Source organism: Perissodus microlepis, chromosome 4, assembly GCF_051167445.1.
Source record: "Perissodus microlepis isolate ML-2025 ecotype Zambia chromosome 4, ASM5116744v1, whole genome shotgun sequence".
Classification (NCBI taxonomy): Eukaryota; Metazoa; Chordata; class Actinopteri; order Cichliformes; family Cichlidae; genus Perissodus; species Perissodus microlepis.
In genome coordinates this window covers 1,550,096-1,571,151 of record NC_140464.1, presented here as the reverse complement: position 1 = coordinate 1,571,151, position 21,056 = coordinate 1,550,096, and the positions used below count along the sequence as shown (strand labels likewise).

The window sequence follows — 21,056 nt, the reverse complement described above, 5'->3', positions numbered from 1 at the left end:
TATGTTTAATTACATCCCTCAGCTCAAAAAAGACATCAGTATTTATTACACATCATAATGTGTTGCAGTTAATGTTTGCTCTGCCATTAATATTTATTATTTTTTATGTGGACGGCTGGATGAAGATGGTTTAAATTCCCCCTGCAGCTGTAAAACAGGAGTTGGGGCTGCAGAGCCTCATGGCTTTGGCTTTGTAGTTTTGGCGTCTTCAGCCATGCAGACAAACTGGTTTGATTAATCCAGCTAAATTTACTCACAGCGTAATATATGATGACCGAGAGACGGAGAAAGCATCAGTTTATGTTACAGTGCATTCACATTTCCAACAACAACAAAAGAAACAATGTGTTCAAGCTGGTAAAATATCTTCTTTCAAGTTTTTCCTGTTGTGAAAAACACAGAATGAGTTGATGTTAGCGACCTCGTCTCACAGACAAAGACCGACGCAGTGGCCGTGACATCACTCGCTGGTCACTGAAGCCCTGCTTTGAAACCTTGACGTGCATCTCTGTGATGTGACTCGGAGGAGCGCCTCATTTTCAGGCTCATTGGAGTCATTGGACCTGAGCACGCAGTTTCACACCTCAGGTTTTTGAAACACAGCATGACGGAGCTGAAATAAACTTTAAGTTTTTATTCAGTATGACCAGAAACAAGCGACTGGGCAGATAAACCCAGCAGGACAGGTACACAGAGGTCAGAGGTTCTATCGGGTGGGAAGTCTTTCATCGCCACCTGGTGGCAAACGTTCCCTCAAGGCAGCAAACAGCAACCTTGAGGGAATGTTCCCTAAATGGTCCCTAAATGTTGCATTTCCAAATGTTCCCTGAAGGTTGTTTCTGTAGGATCTCTAAGGGAACTCTAAGGAGCCTTCAGGGAACGTTCCCTAAAGGTTTGCAACCAAGCAGCTGCTCTCTTATGGACATTCTAGGCTCTCGTTGCCTAGGTTACACTCTAATGTATTCATGGTAGCTCTTTCACTCGCGCCGCTGAAATCTGAGAAATGTTTATCGGAGTCCCGCCACTTCCTGTCACAAGCGTTTTTTTGCTGATGTCACTGAATGTCGTTTGCTTTCTGCGGTCTCTGGTTATCGGGTCACTCCTGGTGAGTACGCAGCTTCAAGCACCGCACTGATGTTTCCGAGCCCCGAATCCTCGTCCATGTTTTTCCCGTCTGTGTTGCGTGACTGTGAGCTAGCTTTCAGCCGCGTTAGCCAAAAGACAGCTGAAACCATACGTTCACTGAATCCTCTGTCAACATCTGTCAACATCTGTCAACATCAGTCCATAGTTTCCTTCCTGATGTGAACTCCGTGCTGATGCTGGGAGTAGAAGAAAGATGTCAAATCCTTTTTGGACTTAAGTGGAATATTCACAGAGCCGTTCACGTGGAGATCAGTTCGAGGCAGTCAAAAGCATTTAATACATGAAAAGTTGGGTGAAGCACACTGAAGCAGAGTTTGCAGCGTAAAAAACCGTCTCTCAGGTGTTTTTGCTGCTTTTCAGTCTCATGGAAAACATCAAACAGCAGATTTTAAATCCTTTCCTGCTGCCGGTTTATCTGGATGACCCGTGCGGCTCAGACCTTTCCCTTTCAAAGTCGAGCATGGAAGCTTCAGTCTGCGCGCCGGCTGTACGTCACCCACTCACCTGGAATGTGAACCTCCGGTGTGATGACATTTCCTGCAGCAGAGGAGTCATTGAAGTGTGGATGGGAGTTTCACTTTGTAGACTCTGATTTCAGCTGGGAGTGTTTACAAATTGCATCTCCCTCTGTTTGGTGGGTGGGAGAGAAATCCTGCCAGGCCCTGCTGGTTCCCAGTAAAAGCCATCGATCTGCTCATTCCCGACCTGTTTTCCTTTTTTTAGCTGCAGCTCTTCGTGTCAAATGGTGGAAAGTGAGCTCGCTGGAGCTGAATACCAACTCAGACCGTAGGAGGCGGTTAGTACACGACTTAAATAAAATCTCTGCCCTTTCATTTTCCCTTCACAGAGTTCAAAACTGAAGCTTTTGTCTTTTTAAAGCACAGTGAAAGGTCGAAGTGTGAATTAGGCCAAGGTCCAGGTGATAAACTGTGAGCGCGCTCAGTAGGGCTGTAATGAGAACGGCGGGAGTGATGGAGTGAACTCGTGGCATCTGACGGAGACAGGAAAGCTCCCCCCGGGAGAAGGGCGAGGCAGAGACGGAGGATTAAACTATCGATCTTCGTACCTTCTGCTGTGCCGTGATCAGAGAGATCAAATCGAAGACCTGCTGTGAGACGAGTTTTAACGAACGCCATCGCTGTGGAGACGCGTCTGTTTGACCTCCTCCATCTGTGGGAACATTTTAAAGAAACAAAAATCGATTTGTTTCTTTAATATGAGAATCTTGGACTTATGTTTTAGTAAGATTTCAGAAATGTGCAGTAATTTCAACCCTTTCATGATAAAACTGTGGCCTCTGTAGCGGACAGCAGGACTACAGGAGCAGGGATGAGGTGGAGGAGGGTCAGATGTTAGGAGGAGGAAGGTGAACGTTCAGAGGAGGTGGATCTGTGGCAAAATAATTACACCTGAAGTCCTGCAGAGGGAATCATCTGCACCATCTGCATCCTTGTTGCATACATCTTGGCCCACAGTCCAGGGCAGCCAAGGATCAAACCACCAACCTTTAAACCAGGGGTGTCCAACTGCAGGCCTCAAAGGCCGGTGTCCTGCAGGTTTTAGACGTGTCCTTGATCCAACACAGCTGTTTTAAATGTCTTGAAGTTCTGGTAATGAACTAATCATTAGATTCAGGTGTGTTGACCCAGGGTGAGCTCTAAACCCTGCAGGACCTGCAGTTCCCCACCCCCGCATGGCCTCCTAAGACTCAGCCTTCTTCACCTGCTGGTTCAGGCTGAGAGTAAAACCTGTGCTCCAGGTGAGGCTCGAACTCACAACCTCGGCATCGCTCTGCTGAATACTGTCGTATAAGTACCACGCGCTAACCGATTGTGCCACTGGAGCATCAGCTGCACTGGGCTGACCTGAAACTGTCTGTCAGGCGATCATCTGATGGCGTTTGAGCCTCTGATGACGTGGGACTGTGCATAAAAATGTCTGAAATACATAAGTCGAATTTTAATGCCACACTTTAGATAAAGCCCTGGGATTAAAGCTGCGTGTCTGCACTTCGATCACAGCTGATGGTTTAAAAGCTGCTGTGGCGAAGGACAGAGACAAAACAGCAATAACGCGTCAGCATTCAGACGCTCGTGGACCAAAGTGCTTCACAGCAGACAGACCTGTGCCCACTCCCACAGGTCACATGGGTATTGGACTCTGGATCACTGCCACTCTTTGCTTTCATAGACACACAGGGAACTGTTACAGATGTGAAATCCTCACCTGTCAAGCCAAAAACAGCATTCCTGCCTCACAGCGTGGCCTCTTCTGTGGAAATAATGAACAGAGCTCTTTGTAGACGCAGTCATTATAAATCTGGCAGCCTCACACTCAAAGAGAACACACAGGGCTTAATTAATCCAAAGCGTCTGATGTTAGATTCACATCAGGCAACTTTCCTCAAGTGTTCAACTTCTTTCTGCAGCAAGAGTCCTGACAGGGACTAGAAAGAGAGAGCAGATTTCTCCTGTTTTGGCTTCCCTTCATTGGCTTCCTGTTAAATCCAGAATTCAAAATCCTGCTCCTCACATACAAGGTCTTAAATAATCAGGCCCCATCTTATCTTAATGACCTTGTAGTACCATATCACCCTATTAGAGCACTTCGCTCTCGCTCTGCAGGCCTACTTGTTGTTCCTAGAGTATTTAAAAGTAGAATGGGAGGCAGAGCCTTCAGTTTTCAGGCCCCTCTTCTGTGGAACCAGCTTCCAGTTTGGATTCAGGAGACAGACACTATCTCTACTTTCAAGATCAGGCTTCAAACTTTCCTTTTTGCTAAAGCATATAGTTAGGGCTGGACCAGGTGACCTGAATCCTCCCTTAGTTATGCTGCAATAGACGTAGGCTGCCGGGGATTCCCATGATGCACTGGGTTTTTCGTCTTCACTCACTATGTGTTAACAGACCTCTCTGCATTGAATCATATCTGTTATTAACCTCTGTCTCTCTTCCACAGCATGTCTTTATCCTGTCTTCCTTCTCTCACCCCAACCAATCACAGCAGATGGCCCCGCCCCTCCCTGAGCCTGGTTCTGCCGGAGGTTTCTTCCTGTTAAAAGGGAGTTTTTCCTTCCCACTGTCGCCAAAGTGCTGCTCATAGGGGGTCATATGATTGCTGGGTTTTTCTCTGTTGTTGTGATTTGGCGCAGAATCACAAACATGGTTTCACAGGATGTTGTAATGTAAGCTGTCAGGTACAGAGCAGCAATGTCCAGCATAAATTGAGACTAGCTCAGAGAAACCTCTGCTGAAGTTTATTTCATGGTTAAGTTTTACATACATATGTTTATGAAGGGTCAGTGTTTTTCTCCTCAGGCACGGAGACTGTGCAGGAAAGACCACCAGCTTAATGTGACTCCACACGCTGTAGCTCATATACCTCTGCAATGAGATGATATGCATCTGTGTGTGAGTGTGTGTGTGTCTGTGTGTGTGTGTGTGTCCCTCTGTCTGCAAAGGCGATAGCTCGAAAACATTTTAATGAATTCTGATAAAACTCTGTGGGCGTGTTGAGCGAGCTCATGTTAACAACCATTAAAATTCCTTCCATCCACCGAGGTCAACGTCCTGATTTATTGGTGGAAAATGATAAAAAGGCCTTAAAACGTAGAAACTGTGATTGTTGTGTGTTGTCAGCATGTAGAAAGCATAAAGATTTAAAGCGAGCCCTGATAACAGCTCGCAATTCCATATTTTCCCCACTGACAGGAAAATAAAGGGAAATGTTCCCAGTTGTTCCAACACGTACTTACAGGTCTGCAGTTAATAACTATAATAATATAATAATTAATATAATTATAAATATAATTTGTTATATTATGAAGACATAACCAGGTCAGAGGGTGACATCATCACAGTGAGAGATCATTATTAAAAAACAGTTTCGCCTGCTTTACGTTTACACTGCGACAGAATCAGCTCAGTGTGGAAAAACGCCTCCTCCACATAATCCTGGTGAAAACGAGGCTGGGAGACTCTTCTTCTTCTCTGGGGTTTAATGGCAGCTGGCAATGGTGTGATGAACACCTGGTGCTGAGTTCAAATCTACATGTCCAGTAGCACATTCGTTGCTTTTGTATTTATTACATTTATACCCAAGACAAGAAATTAAAGCACAACCCTAAAACTTTCATTTGTTTAACCCGATGAAAAAACCCAGAGGATCTTCAGGGAACATTCCCGAAAGGTTCCCTGAATGTTACTGCTTGCTGGGGTAAAGGGTATAAACCATGGACGTTAAAATGAAGCGTAAATGCCTTAAACCCTGCTTCTACCTGAAGGCCACCAGGTGGCTGTGATTGCAGAAAGACTTCCTGTGCTGTGAGAAAACAGCTTAATGATGAGTTAGTTCCATCTTCATCGTCCTCTGCACACGTGAAAACCATCCCAGGCTAACCTGAGCTGTCACATGACGCACCTGACACGACTTCCCTGATAACGATGTAATCTTGTCCGCAGTGGGAGAACGAGCAGCTGCACAGCCTGGAGGAGCGAGGTCGTCTTCTCCTCTCCCTTCAGTTCCTGCCTCCGGTCAGTCTGGAGGATAAAGCCGTAGAAGGTGGAGGTGAAGGTCCTCGCAACGGGGGTCTCTGTGTGGGCGTGAAGCGCTGCGCCCACTTGGCAGCCATGGATGTTAACGGATTCTCCGATCCCTACGTGAAAATGTAAGAGCCCCACGTGTGTGTGTGTGTGTGTGAGTCCAAGACTAAATTCATTTTCCTTTGAAATCATGAACGGCGCTGTTCATTGGCTGTGGATGGGTCTGATTTAGACCAATCAGTTTGTGTATCAGGCTGTTTGTTTCAGCTGTGAAGCTTTAACAGTCTATGGGACTGACTCACAGCTGCCTCTGCTGGACACTAGGGGGACTGCAGATTTCATTGTTAGTTTTTATGTCCCAAAGGTGGAAAAAGATCCTAACCATAACCTGCAGGGGGCGCTGCAGTCCTGTGTTCATGCTGTCTTCAGCAGTAAAACTTTTTTGAAGAATTTTACAGATTAAGCGATCAGAGTGAAGACAAAGCTCAGAGTTCTCCAAAGGAATCAGACCAGAAAAAGTCTTTTTGAACTGATCTGAACTGCCGATCATTATAAAGAATTCTTCTGTAAATATATTTTGTATAACGAAACAAAAGGTCTTCATTCAGACACATTAAAAATAATTTTTTAGTTCAGTGTGTTTTGCTTTTAGGCACTAAGAGGTTACTTCTAATCAGTGAGAGCTTTTTAATTCCTAATTTGTACCTAAACTTTTGCATTTCCAGCCAGATATATTTATTTATTTAAAGAAGAAAAGTCATATTTTGGAGATATTTTGGCGTGTCTGGGCAGTGAAGTGGCTTTTTGTGGAAAAGCTTCTGTTAATGTTTCAGCATTTTGGCCGTTAACCAAAAAGATAATGGTCTCCCCGAGTAACTGTTTAAAAGCAGGACTGGTGAGTGGTGCTGGTCGGCACGTTGGTCCAGAATGGAAACAAAGATTTCTTTGTTTTTTTTCTGCGGTTTCCTCCCTGCAGCCATCGCTGAGGACTTAACCCGACACTTCTGCCTGAAAAAGACAATTAAAAGCTGGAGTTTTGCCATCTTATTAACTTTTGCAAATCAAGGAAGCAGTTATTGTTTAAAAGCTCCGTCTGTTTCCTGGCAGGAAGGATAATTAGCGTGAAGGAGAGAGCACTGCGAGTGGCGTCTCGGCTCTGTCAGAGGGAAACACTGGGGGCCGGAGCTTAAAGCTTCTCCTCTGCTTTTGTTTCGTCTCGAGGGACGCTCGCTTTGAAGAGGACGACAGTCGTTGTTTTTTTGTTTTTTCCTGTTGCACGCTCGCTGAATACAAACAGAGACGCAGCCAGAACAACCAGTCCTGGTTGGGAGGTTCACATCCCGATAAAGATCGACTTTTGCTTTGCCCGCACTCACAGTTTCTCCTCGCCTTCATCTGGCTGTTCTCCGTCTGTACAGCCCCTCAGAGCATCCTTTTACCTTCTGCTCTAAGAGTTCGGGGCATGATTAGGTTTGGGTTAATCACTTCGCAGTCAGCACTGTAAAACTGACTCGATTATTTCTGCATTACAGCTTCAATAACGATGACTTCCAGGATTTCATCAGACAGCAGCATGAAATTCATCCTGCGCAGAGCGACTGTCGCCTCGGGCTCCCACACACTCATTTAATTAAGCTTCATTTACAGTCTATGACTTCAGATCGCTTTGTTTTCTCTCATTAATGCATTTCTTATTAACAGCAACCACACACAACGGAAACATTCACCTCCTCTCCAAGTCACTGATATGATATGAAACTCCCAAACAGAGTAACTGAACAGATCTGTTTAATTAGCTGAATTCAGTCTTTATTTATTTATTATCCCCTTCCTCAGCATTCACAGGACTTTTCCACTGAAACTCTGCAGATATTTCTGTATATTAATAGTTTCTGCAGACATACATATTGATGTTTCTCCTCCTTTTCTGCTTCTGCTGTCAGATACCTGAAGCCCGACATAGAGAAGAAATCCAAGCACAAAACGGCCGTGATGAAAAGGACCCTGAACCCCGAATTTAACGAGGTAAGATCCCCGCAGCTGCTCCCCTCGGCCGAACGGCAGCTCTGCCCTCACACAGCAGTGCTGTTAACAAGCTCGCTCCATTCACCTCAGCGGTTAAAGTTTCATTTATATCTGGTCCGGCTCGCCAACGCCATCGCTGGAGGATGAATCTCCTGCATGTTGTTTTCCTCTCAGAGGAAATAACTCGTGTTTCTCCCACATCGGCGGATGATCGACCGACTGCGCTTCTCTGGCACTGAAACGAGTTTTTCTAGCTGGTGATGGAAAAAATTCAAGTGCAAACACTATTTCCTAATTTTATGGAAGAAAGTGTAAAATGTATTGCTTTGAAGTATCAATAGATGTTGCTAGAAACATTTTGTTGATGAGAAGACTTTGGTGAAGTTATTACAAAAAACAAACTTAGAATATGTGATTTAGGTGTTAAAAGTCCAGTCATGTGATGGCGGCCAATTAATCAGGGTATTCCAGTTTTAGTCACGGTAAAGACCCTGCAATAATACAGAGAATCAATAACATTAACAATCACACAAAGCCCTGTGAGCAAGTACTTGGTGACAGTGGGAAAGAAAAACTCCCTTTTAACAGGTTTTAACAGGAAGAAACCTTCAGCAGAACCAGGCTCAGGGAGGTCATGGGAGAGATGAATAAGACATCATTTTCCAGCAGCATTGTCTTCCAGTTCCTCCTGAAGCACTTCAAAGCCAAACAAGGTCTCTCTACCAAGTTCCAGATGTACCCCGGGTTCACCTTCTCGACAAAGACAAGGTGGGAGTGACAGACTGGTCTGAACAACGCCACAAAGACGACTTTTCAACACCGAGAGATGAGAACAGGTCGGAAAACTAGTTTGAGGTGTTGACTTGGCCTCTGAATTCCCAAGATCTCGATCCGACTGAGGAACTGTAGGGTCTGCTGGGAAAATGAGGCCGATCCATGGAGGGCAGAGAACACCTTCAGAAGTCCGCAGAGTTCTCGATGGGTCAGAGCGAGGAGGATCTGTAACATTAGGATCTGACCAATCAGTGAATTTTAGTTTCCTGATGGGGTTGGAGGGTCTGGTTGCCTCATCTGAGCTGCAGGTCCACCCAGCGTTGAGTATGCACTCCATCCCTGCATCTCTTCCTCTTGTTTCTGTGTTCACTGCAGGAGTTCTTCTATGAGATCTCCCTGTCAGAGCTGGCCAACAAGACTCTGGAGGTCACAGTGTGGGACTACGACCTGGGCCGCTCCAACGACTTCATAGGTGAGCGAGCGATCAGCCCCATCCACCACTCGCCTGAACCCTGCAGCTTCTTGGGAAGTTGTCAGAAATGTGTTTTGTACTTGCGTGGAGTGTCTCAGTACGTTTAACATCGTCCTCTGGCTCAGCTGTGAAAAACTGCTGTAAATATTCATGAGTCTAACACATGCTGAGATTAGTGTGTTTAAGCTTATCACTGCATATTTATCACAATTACCATCTGGATTACTGACTTAATTCTTCCGTTTTCATAAACGGTTCCTACTCTGTTAGTATTCTCATGTTTGTCCTCGAACAGCCAGAGAGCACACCTGAGGCGAGACTGTTACGCTAACTGCAGGAAGTCTTCCTGTGCTTCCTTCCTGTTGTTCAGGTGGCGTCTGTCTGAGCTCCAAGTCCCAGGGCGACGCCCTCCGTCACTGGACCGACTGCCTGAAGAACAAGGGCCAAAGGGTGGAGCGGTGGCACATCCTGACCAACGAGCTGCCGCGAACCCTCAGCCACGACTAACCCCGAGCAGCGGCGTCCACGCATGCAGACAGTCGCTGTCGATGTTCACAGAGATTCTCGGGGTTTTTACAGCACAGACGTGAGCGACTTCAGCACAGGAAACAGCGGTAACTTAATGGACGAGTGTATTATAATATGAGCCGCCATGAGAGCAGGGCGAGGCCGGAGCAGCATGGTGGTGTGCCTTCATTATTGATCTGTAAGTCATCTGGAGCAAAGAGGCCGTTGGGTCCATCAGCAGCGTCACATCTGAACTCAGCATCAGGTCACAAAAAACGGGGTCAATCTCCCGACTCATGAAGGGTGGAACTCTCCGATGACGCGATATGGCAAACAACACTTACAGAAGCTAAGGGGCTGGAAGAGGCATTACAATAAAATTAAAACAAAAACCTCAAAAGTTTTGAGAAAAGTTGCAAATTTGCCACAAAAAATTTACGTTTTGTAAACATTAATATTATCTTTGACATGTTTTGGCAGTTTTTCATGAACCTTGTTTTAAATTTTACTTAATTTTTTTGTAAATCTGCCCATTTTTCATAAAATTTGTGTATTTGTTTCTTTTTAGTTTGTTTGGTTTTCTTATATTTTCACATCAAAAGACTTTTGTCTTTGTTTTTTTTTTTCATTCTTATTCATACATTTTCCCTGTTTCCTCTTGAATTTTCCTTTTTTTGGAGAAGTTTAAATTCTAGTAAATATACAATTTTTTTCTCATATTTTTTGCTGTTTTTCTTCAGTAATTTTATATTTTCTCTTGTAAATTTGCCATTTTTTCCCTCATAATCTCGCTCCTCTGCCGAGCCCCTTAGTTGTGATTTTTGCCCTCTCTTGGCCTAATTCGCCATCATAGGAACTCATCAAAGTTAAGAGAAAATGTGTGGAATTTAATTAAGGCTAAAATGGATTTGCATGTTATTTTCCTGTGCATTACGTGTCTGGTGCTCTTTTAAAAAGTAAAAACGAGAAAGTCAAGCAGTCAGAAAATCTCTGTTCTCTGTTTACACTGAACTGTTGTTCCTTTGCTCGAGCACAGTTCAGTCCTGCAGTACTTACACAGCATGCTGTGCCAGGTTTACATGTACGTATAATCCAGACTGTGAGAAACATGCATGGACGTGTCTTGTGTTGCACTATAGCTAACGGCTAAAAGAGCTTTTGGGAGAAACTGAGCGCTAACGTTAGCTAAAAAGCTAATGGACTTGTAGCAAAGAACAGCTGAGCTGATCCACTTCCTGTTAATCCCATTTGACACAAAATGTCGGCAGTTCAGCAGGGGGCGCTCTGAATGATTTCCAACTGCTCCTGCACAAAAAGTCCAAATTTCATTTCAGTTTTAACCGACCTAGCATCCATAACGTGTCTGAACTGAAAGTCTTATGTGACAGTCGGTGCTTTGATAAACGGAATATTTCAGCTCGATGTGCTTCGGCATCGTGGAGTAACGTGTGGAGAGGAAGCTGAACCCATTTAAAGATGAAACATATCAAAATATGGACAACGTGAAGCTTTATGTTTGCTGGTGTAAAGTGGAGTCTTACAGTTGGTGGTGTTTTAACTCATGGGTTCAGGGAGTTTCAGCCCTCACACAGAGGACGTGGGGTTTCTGTTCGCTGTCGTGGATCATTTGGTTTAGTTTTGTGGGTAAAAAATGGTTGAAAATAATGACGAATGTAACTTCAGTTCAGTTACGACTCCAGTGTAACATTACGTCTGTGGTAATGAGACCTGTTTAAATCAGTGGGTAGCTTTTTCATGTGGTGTGTTGTTGGGGAAAAAGACTTGACGGGGTGCTTTTCCTTACTGTAGCTGTGGTTTGGGGCCAGAAACACTTTTGATGGAGTTTGGATGGAAAGCTTTATTTTGCGGAGCACCATGCAAATATCATCCTAACTGCATTTTAAAATAATCTCTGGTAAAAGTTTTTGTTCATATGTATTACTCTGTGGTGACTCAAGCATGTGCGTCAGCGAGCACTCCATCCACAGCAGTGACCACCAGTCTTAAAGGGGATCTATTGCAGTTTTATTCTCTCACATATATACAGATACGTTAAAAATAAGTTTATGGTTTTATTTAACTTTACCTGAAACTAATGACTGACACATAAACTCAGCAGGAAGGGAGGCGAGGGTCCTTTTCTGTGGCCATGACAAAGAATGCAGGTTCACTTCGCTGTGCAGACATGGAGGTAACGCCCTCGATTACTCTGTCTGCACTCACGAGTGATTAGTCACGTGGATGCTTACATGTCACTGGGACTGCTGGATAGTTGGTTAAATAAAGGATTAATCTTTAAACCAGGACCAGTTAATTATTGGTTATTAATTATTGGTCCTAAGATGTTAGGATGCCTCTCCCTCTGTGACAGGAAGTTACGTTTATCAGCTTAGTTCTGCAGAAACAGCTCATCTGTATTTAAACTGGGTCACATTGGACTGCAGACCTTTCTCTGAAATTCCCAAAGCAAATGAAGATTGACTCAGACCTCAGCTGTTCTTTAACCTGCCAGCTCCCGAATGCTGTCGAGCTGATAGTCCAGTGCCTTTACTGACCTGCGCCCCAGATGTTTTAATCTTGAATAACCGACAGCCGACCATCTTTTATCTATGTAGAGACTTGTTCCAGAATGAAAGTTGTGCTGATGCCGGAGATGTAAACACAACAAGTGCCAGCCTTCTTGGACTTTCTAACAAAGAGAAAGAGGAACAAACACGGTCCAGCATTACGAGTCTGCACACGTGAAGTGGACTCCATCACTTATTAAAGCATTAAATGAAGCAGACACGTACATTTTCTGTCTTCGCTGAAAGAATCGGATCGATTTCTTTGCTTTGGAAGAAGAAAAAAGGCTGAAACTCTGACATCATCTTTTGTTAATCCTGTTGATGAAAACCCAGCTGTGTCCCAAAACCTAGGCTGCATCCTTCGGTGGACCCGGTGGGTCCTTCGAAGGCCGGAAGTGAGCGGCTGTGAAATTGGACGGTCGAGCCTTCAGATTTGCGTCACCGCTGTCTCGGTGGAGGTAATAAACTCGGCCGTCTGCTCCTTGCTATCTAAAATATAACAGGACGCTGGAGTAAACTCTCGACCGTCTCACACTTCTGTTTAATCAGTTTTCTGTTTGACGTTTATTCAGCTGTGTGAAAATCCCGGAGGAACCCACCTGGGAGATTAATAAAGTTTTATTTTATCTAATCTAATAACTTTGATCTCAGCCAAACCGATTTACTCACGAACAAATAAAACACTGAAAAAAGCCAAACAATTACATTTTTAGGTTATCCGAGTGACGTATATATCATGTTTAACCTGAGTAACGAAAGATAACAGGGGGTCTGAAAACGATGAAGCTGGGAGTTCGCTGCTCTCGTCGGCTCCAGTGACCCTCGACCTCCCAGTCAGCGATCGAGCTGGTGGGTAACAGACGTCTCTGAAAACGTCAGAGCACTTTTGCAAATATGCGATGTCTTGATAAAACGAGCAGATATTTGAGGTTTACATAGCTACATTCTCACCTGAAAATATGTTAAAGCTTTATTTTGTGACCCAGAAAGATTAATAAGAGTAATATTAAAACTTAGTAGCTGCCACCATTGTTGGAAACTGGAATTGACTGGGCCGCGCTATGAATTCTGGGATATGGTGGACCATGAAGGACACACACGACCCATCCTTCAAATCTGGGGAAAAGGAGGACGCGTTTGTCGGCCGCATTCGGAGGAGTCTACGAATTTGGACAGCCTTCGTTGCGTCGCTGTGACGTAATCGGTCTACAAATGGGGCCTCAGGAGGACGCAGCCGACGTTTTGGGACACAGCTCTTGACTTGAAGCTGATCAGTTAGCTAGCTGGGATCAGAAATAGACTTTAGAGCATGAGGTTCAGGCCTATGACAGTGAATTATCTCCTCAAAGTTCAAGAAGCGAGTGAAGCAGACGTTGATGTCTCCAATATTAGCACAACTTTCATTTTTTGGAACAACTTTCCAACCAAGACGACAGATACAGCAAATAAAGTTATTGAATGAGTGAAACGAGCTGGAATAGACGGGCCCGCGTCCAGCTACAATGTAGCTAAATGTAGCTACATTTGGTAGCTACATTTAGCTAAATGTAGCTACATTTAGCCACATTTGGTAGCTACATTTAGCTACAATGTAGCTAAATGTAGCTACATTTGGTAGCTACATTTGGTACACACAGCGCTGCTTTTAAAACGAGGTCTGGTTATCGGAGAATGTGATCGACAGTTTCAAATACACACCGTGTTATCCTCAATCATTAGCTCAGAAGCTCTGGATGCTTCCAGAAAGAGGCCAATTAGGAGAAAGTGGGCTTTTAGGGAGGGGAACCTTAACGAGACAGTAGCTTGTTTCTGACAAAGACCATTTTTAAAAACTGTGAATCATGCAAAGCTACTCTAGAATAAAAATGTAAAGCTGAGCATAATGTGACAATAATAGGTCCCCTTTAACGCTGCAGGGGAGCTCCAGCTGTGAGGGGGAGAAACCAGAGTGCCTGACATCGTTTAAAGACGCTAACCAGAGCAGGTTCAACATGAAAACTGTGTGGGATAAAATCAGTTTCCTTCTCTGATGAGTCATAACGCACGGATCACACTTCTATTGCACTCTCCAGTAAGACTGTGACAAACAAAATGCATCCCGTCGACTGATGATGACGATATATACAAGTGGTTCTTCCTCGTTGTTGCATGATGCAATATGTTGATATACTTCTTTATATCTCTATACTCCGCCTGCCTGTTTTCTAATGGAAGTGAGACCTTCAGGGACGGCTCGTGTTCCAGACTCTCCTGTTTACGCTGTTGTTGGTCTTCTTTTATGCACGACTGAATGTACGAATGTGGCTTTCTATACGATATCGTTGTTTACACACTAAGCTCGTGCTTTACAGGTGTTCTTACATTTCTATCAGGTGTTGTATGTACGATGCAACAATAAATTTGGAATGCAATGCAGACAGGAGAGTGAGTGTGGATCTGTTCTCACGCCGGGATGGTCCTGGCTGGCGCCACGCCGCCCCCTGCTGCCTGAAAGCACAACAGCAGCTCGAATGCTGCCGTCTGTCAGCCGAGTTCATTCTCGCAGCAGGATGAATGAAACCACACTTGCAGCTTTTTCAGCTTATAAATGTGAAGAACCTTCTAACGCAACACAAACTCACCTCAAAGCTCCACAAAATCTTTTTTCAGATCCAAGCTTAATACTGGCTTTTACAAGCTCATATTTTTATAGAAATGTTATTGTGATTTACCTTTCTGACTCACATCAGCTGCTGAAGCAGGGCTGCTTTCTTACAGCAAAACTCATGTTTATCAAAGAATCTGGAAAAATTGTGTATTTATGAACTTTACTCATAATTCAGCCGACAAAACTAAAAGAAATGAATCAATGTGAACCGAACGAGAGCTGCCACAGGACAGAGAAGTGCTGAACAGAGAATATGACAATAATATATCAATAATTTATCTCAATTATATCGCTGGAAGCCAAACTTGTTGTTTAAATTAAAATTCTAAACTCAAAGTAACAAAACGTCCAATTTACAGTGAACACCTCATCTGTATCTGACACAGGGCTGAAGATATACCACGGGCCTTGAATGCAGCAGAGCTCTCATCAGGTAAGCACAGCAAGACACCTGGACTGCGTTTAATGTGGCGTCTGTATCGATGCTGCAGGAAGCAGCTTCAACTCTGAGAGAAGAATCTGAAAGGGTCACAACAAACTCAGAAAGGTTTCAATTTTTTGTTCAACATCAGGAACCAGGAAGTCCAGGAAGAGCAAGTTCTAGTTCTATCAAACAGATGCTCCAAGTTTCTCAGCTCAGTGAACCGACACAGATCTGCTCACCTCACAGGTTAACATGACGTCGACAAACAGATGCTGCGTTTGATGTTATTGATGCTTTTGGACCAACAAAACAGCTTTTTACACCTGCACTCGGAGCGATCTGATTGGTCAGTAGGTGATTTTGTTGAGGCCTGGTCTTGAACGCGACCGTCTTCAGCGCAGGTTAGGCCTCGACAGCGAGTCGGCACAACGGTCTCCTGATAGGCGGGACTTCAGGACTTCTCAGCCTCTGTACGCCGCGCTGATGAGCCGACGCTCTGACGGCGGTTGCAGCAGAAACACTGAAACCTTAATAAATAGACTGTACGATGTGATGGCCGACCTGGTGCAGACATGAACTCCACCTGGTTCCTGTGAGCTGCAGGTAAACACGGTGGACAGGTGAGTGTGCTGTGCAGGTGCTAGCACTGATCATTATTAGGGAGCTTCAGCATAATTCAGATAAAAATTCACTCGCTTGTATTTCCTGTTTTTCATCAGCCTTTCCGTTCGTCCTGTTGGGAATAACTGAGGAAACAAGGAGCATGCACACTTTCACTTTCACAGATTGTGGAATGAAATGTTTGAATAAAGGCTTTAAAATCTGATCCTAAAGCAGAGCAGCTGTTTGTACTCGCTGACTTACATGGTATTTGTCATGAACTCAGTTACTTTCCTCTCAGAGTTAAAAGCTGCGTCCTGAAATCTGTCAGATCTGATAGTTTAACAGAGTCTCACAGGTGGAGGCAGTTTTTTATACTTTTACATACATTTGAAGAGCTCAGGTGGGTCTCAGGAGTTTTACCAGGATCGCTGATTTGAGAGACTTGACCTGAGAAAATGAACTCAGCTGATCTCAGATCAGTGAACGTCTGAATAATAAACCAGGGGCGGAGACCTGTCAATCACAGACAGACCCGCCCACTTCCAAAACACTAAGATGGAGAAAACACTTCACTCGCAGTGTGATGTCACGGATCTATGCTCATCTGTTCTACTGTCTTATTTTACTAAACATCATGGTTACCAGCCCATCAGCGTATACTGCCCTCTGGTGGCATATCTGTGCTCTGCACACCGTGTGATGTCCTGATATTACCTGTAACCTCATCAGGTTTTTTTGTTTTGACTTTTTTAGCCTCACTGAGTCAAAATAAAACTTTTAGTTTTCAGAGTCAGGGTCCACGTGTGTCTTTTTACCTCGTTTATTAACAGCCACATTTAACCCTTTAACCACCCGAGCACACACCATGACCTCTTTACCTGTCAACTTCCTGTCCACAAACACAAACAGCCTCATTCGTGAGTTTAAAGACTATTTTCCTTTCATATCCCTTCAGGACTCTTAAGCTGCTTCCATGCTGGCACAGTGTCGGAGGTGAGCCCTGATAAGCTCCCCGACCAGCGTTAAGGTAGAGGCGTACCTAACAAACTGGCAGCTCAGTGAGGTGTTTCAGGAAGCGCCTCGCGGTGCAAAGTAAGCAGACAGTTGTGATAACAGACGGGTATATTTGTGATGGAAACAGAAGAAACAAAGCGCCACGCAGGAAGTGACCCGCGAGGAAAATAAATAGATAAATAACGATGTCCACGTAGCTGCCTTCAAACGCCGCCAAGTCCTGTTAGAGAGAAACCGTGTCAAAGACAGGAGGACGAGGAGGAGCGTGCTCTTCATCCTCTGCAGTTTCCCGTCGCTCGCCCACGTCTTCACACGTTGGCCCGCGGCGTCTCACTTTCAGTTCCTGCTGCAGCTCGCTCTGATCACACCTACAGACTCACAGCTGCAGCTCAGTCACATCCTCTGCTCTGATTGGTCAGCCGCTATCTGACCGACAGCTTCACCAGTTTTCTGTTGTTCACATGAATCCGTAAATCTGCTGACAGCAGCAGGGACGCACCGATCCGACGCTTCACCCACGAAAAACTGGCTTCAGGTGTTCCAAGTCTAAAGTTTCCTCGCCGGGAGGCAGAGAGCGAGCGTCGCCTACAGCAGCTGAAACACTCGCTGCAGGCTTCACGTCTAATTCTACGGTTTGTGTTTTGTGAGCTTTTATTTTTTTAAAGACCAGATTCCTCCAACCGCCAGTCGCTCTGATCCGGGATCTGTGGTCAGTGTTTAAAAAGCAGAAGCCCACAAACGGTGACGATCCGGAAAAATCTCCATCAGCCAGGATTTGTCCCAGAAACTGATCGAGCACGAAGACGGCTCATCGCTGCCAACGCTTTAAATAGATTTACTTAAGGTTCTGGAAAGTCCTAAAATGTCTGAGTGAGCTTGACGATGCCAGAACATAATCTGAATAAAAGCCGAAGGTAAAATCTAAAACACGGGTTAAAACGCCCTCTGCTGGCAGGTCCGTCACTCGCTCGCAATAAAAGTGATTTTTAATCTCACCGAGTGACAGATAAATACATAAATATAAAGTTTGTGCTCTGATTGGCGCTGAGTGCGGAGGATTTCCTGCGGCTCCTCACACATGGAGAGGAGCAGACAGCAGGAGCATGGAGCATGTTAGCATGGAGCTAAAAGCTAAAAAACAAGAGGAGAAGCTGGGATGGGAAACGCCATCGCTGAGTGTTTGAAGTTTTACACACACAGAAAGAAATCTGTGGGTGCATCAGCACGAAACGCTGCCGGCCCACCGTTCACACTGTTAGCGTGCTCTCTGCTGCGCCAGCTCGCCTGCTGCTAACGAGAGTAAACACAGAACACCTGAAACGGCTTCAGCTGTCTGAAACATCAGACCGGTGCATCCCTGCAAAGTGACGTCATCGGTCATACATCCAGCTTTCATTCGATGACTCTGATTGGCTGCTGTGTCTGAGCATTTCTGCCCGGTCATTCCGCTCTATCTTAACGGCGTCCATTCCCGAAGCGCCCAATCAGGCGTTAGCCACAAAGCACAAGTCCTTCTTCATGTGAATCTGCAGGCCGCTGGCGCTGGTGAAGGTCTTGGCGCACTGCGCGCAGCGGTATGGTTTCTCTCCCGAGTGCGTGCGCTTGTGCTTCTTCATGGTGTCGCCGTCGCTGAAGGTGCGGCAGCAGAACGGGCAGCTGTACGGCCGCTCGCCCGTGTGGATGCGCAGGTGCCGTCGCAGGTTTCCTCTCTGGCTGAAGCTCTTGGAGCAGAAGGTGCAGCGGTGCGGCCGCTCCCCTGTGTGCGTGCGCAGGTGACGCCGCAGGTCCGCCGACTGCGCAAACGACTTGCAGCACCAGTCGCAGGCGTAGGTCTTCCTCTTCTGCTCCAGGTGGAGGCGGAGGCTGGCGGCCTGTCCGAAGGCCTCACCGCAGCGCGGGCAGCGATGGACAAGTTCGGGGATGAAAGCGGAGGCTGTGCTGTCTCCGGCTGCCGGCTTCTCCTGGGAGGACTTCCTGCTCCACTCAGCTTCCTGCCTCTCAGCGCGCACCACCACCACCGTCCTCTCCGCCTCCGCCCTGCTCCAGAACTCTTCGGCGGCACCGTTTGAGGCCTCGGTCAGAGAGTCCGTGCGACCTTTGGGCTTGCTTACGCTGTACTCCTCTGGTTCGGCTTTGATGAGCGCAGGGGGCGGAGCCCGGGGCTCCTCCCTGAGCACTGCAGGAACTTCAATGTGAATTTTGGGGACAGAGACAGTGGGAGGGTTTAGGGAGGAGTGCGAGGTGACAGGTGAAGTTTTCCCAAACGCTTCCTGTAGACGGTCAGGCTTTGGTGCCACGTCCCGCAGCTCCAAGAGCTTCTTCTCCACAGGCAGGTGCACCGGCCCCGGAGAGGAGTCGCTGTGGACCACCTGCTCATGGGTGGGCTTGTCCACGTTAGGCGGCGGCGGTCTGGGTGGGTTCGGGCGAGAGTCCGGCTCTTCGGAGCGAGGCCTCCACTCGGGCTCACCAGGCTGGTCGGGAGCCGCCAAACCAAGACTGGACCTGGTGGACTCTGAAACACAGAAAGCAAACAGTTAATGCGACCGAACGACGTCCAGCACATCAGCAGAAACATTCGACTCACACCTGGAGCTCCAGAGTTTACACTTGTTTTGGGCCCCAAGAAAAGCTTTGCATGATTTACATTTCAAAATAAGCTCCCTTTGTGTTACACTGTCACTCCTGAATAGTGACAGCCCCTTGTCCTCTAAGCCAGCTGTCTTCAGATTGGCTGCTCTTCATAAACAGGAGGTGGGTGGGGCCATTTAAATTTTTTTTTTTTTTTAGCTCACAGGGATACATGTACTTATACTGACCTCAATATTTAAAACAGGACATAAAACAAAGCAGAACAGGTCCATGTTAAGCAGTAGTGCGACCAGGCGTCAGCCAGTTATCCTCATTATTTTAGAGGTTGACATATTTTCACAGGTTACCGAACATAAACAACTCCTTTGCTCTCACCGTCTGGTTTCTATGCAAATGTGTGTGTTTTTTTTACAGTTCAATGTGCTGTACCGTAAATATGTACGGAATTCCCCTTTAACAGAAACCCGAATGACCGAAAGTCCTTCAAACTTCCTGAAAGTCAGCTCTCCCCAACTGACACCTCACGCAAAGCTCCTCATACCAAAGTCAATGTGACAGTCTGTCAATTTAATGCTCAGCTGTGTTCCCCCCTTTATTTTTAATGGGGTAAATGAGATACGTTGCGTAAGTAAACTTTAAATGAAAACACTGCGTGAATAAAAGTGAAATGACTACCTACATCAGGTGACTCTCATTAGGCTCAAAGGCAAAAAGGAACTGACACGAAAAATGACAGAAAGTCACATCTATCGTAAAAATGTCGGTAAAATCAGACGGTTTGAATGATGCCGAATACACAAATCCGTCCTTAACAACACGTAAAACCGTGAAAATCTGCAGTTAAGCCTGAATTTAACGTTAAAACGGCGTATTTCTATTAAACAGGCGGATTTTCATCGCAGTTCTGAATGCGCGTTCTCTCGCGGAGCTAGCCGGCTAGTTCGGCCCTTACTCAGCCACTCGGTCCCGGCCTCCAGGAGCAGGATGTCCCGCAGCTGCCTCCGCAGGCTCTCGTTCTCCCGCTTGGCTCTGGCAGTCTCCTCCCGGTACTCGGCCACCGTGTCCTCCACCACGTCCAGGATCTCCTTCACCACCACCGTCAGCCGCTCCGTCAGGTAAGCGTTCAGCAGCTGCAGCTTGGTCATTTTGATGCTGGGACCTCCAACAGCTGCATCCACACCGGAAACAACAAACCCGACAGGAAACGCTCTTGCTCAGCTCCGGTCTTTCAAAATTAAAGCGTGGTCATCAGTTTCTGTCCGCAGACTCCATCACTGAAACTGGAGCTCAGCCTTGTTGGACGGCCTGTTGCTATAGTAACCTCATAGCAGAGATGTGACATATCTGATGATGTCATGAAAGATGCTCCAAAAGGCTCCAACAGCACAAACACGGTCCAGAGGTCCAGTTCAGGTGACTCTAGCAGAAAGCTAGCAGCTACAGCCGCCTGTATTAACTTCCACCTGTCGGTCAAAGAGGCCACGCCCCTAGTAATGCAAACTTTAGAGGGTGAGTTATAAAAACAGCTGTTATGACGGGGAAATGATCCACAGAGACCAAACAGTTTGTGTATCCGGCTGTAAACATGTTTATTACTGCCGTAAGGATTTAACATGGGAGTCTATGGGACTGGTTCCCCTCTTATTTTGAAAGAACTACCAGGAAAGCGTGTGTCAGACTGAGCACCTGTAACACGTTTGTAAATGCAGTTTCACACTGTGACCACTGGAGGGCAGGAAACACACAT

At 45.9% G+C, this 21,056-nt stretch overlaps 2 protein-coding genes and 1 non-coding gene across 3 annotated transcripts in view; 1 reads left to right on the top strand and 2 right to left on the bottom strand.

Annotated features, from left to right (window-relative positions):
- doc2a (double C2-like domains, alpha) overlaps positions 1–14,447 on the top strand; it is a 65,597-nt gene extending 51,150 nt beyond the window's left edge. The window contains exons 8-11 of the mRNA XM_084924981.1: positions 5,607–5,812; positions 7,631–7,712; positions 8,862–8,958; positions 9,329–14,447. Coding sequence (XP_084781107.1) covers positions 5,607–5,812; positions 7,631–7,712; positions 8,862–8,958; positions 9,329–9,465 — 522 coding nt within the window. The 3' untranslated portion in view covers positions 9,466–14,447. The remainder of the gene's footprint in view (positions 1–5,606; positions 5,813–7,630; positions 7,713–8,861; positions 8,959–9,328) is intronic.
- Positions 2,898–2,991, bottom strand: trnai-uau (transfer RNA isoleucine (anticodon UAU)). The gene is made up of 2 exons: positions 2,954–2,991; positions 2,898–2,933 (listed from the first exon to the last, which is right to left on the bottom strand). It is a non-coding gene; the product is annotated as a tRNA-Ile (tRNA).
- A 2,363-nt stretch (positions 14,448–16,810) lies between the features above and the next one.
- Positions 16,811–20,779, bottom strand: LOC146387945 (uncharacterized). The gene is made up of 2 exons (XM_084924982.1): positions 20,262–20,779; positions 16,811–19,232 (listed from the first exon to the last, which is right to left on the bottom strand). The coding sequence occupies exons 1-2, from the start codon at positions 20,452–20,454 to the stop codon at positions 18,205–18,207; spliced, it is 1,221 nt and encodes a 406-aa protein (XP_084781108.1). The 5' UTR covers positions 20,455–20,779; the 3' UTR covers positions 16,811–18,204.
- Positions 20,780–21,056: the final 277 nt, after the last annotated feature.

Excerpts from the sequence above, each read along its gene's own strand:
- LOC146387945 (XM_084924982.1), bottom strand. The coding sequence starts at position 20,454 with ATGACCAAGCTGCAGCTGCTGAACGCTTACCTGACGGAGCGGCTGACG. Across the intron at positions 19,233-20,261 it reads GGCCGGGACCGAGTGGCTGA|AGTCCACCAGGTCCAGTCTT; the intron begins GTAAGGGCCGAA and ends TCTGTGTTTCAG.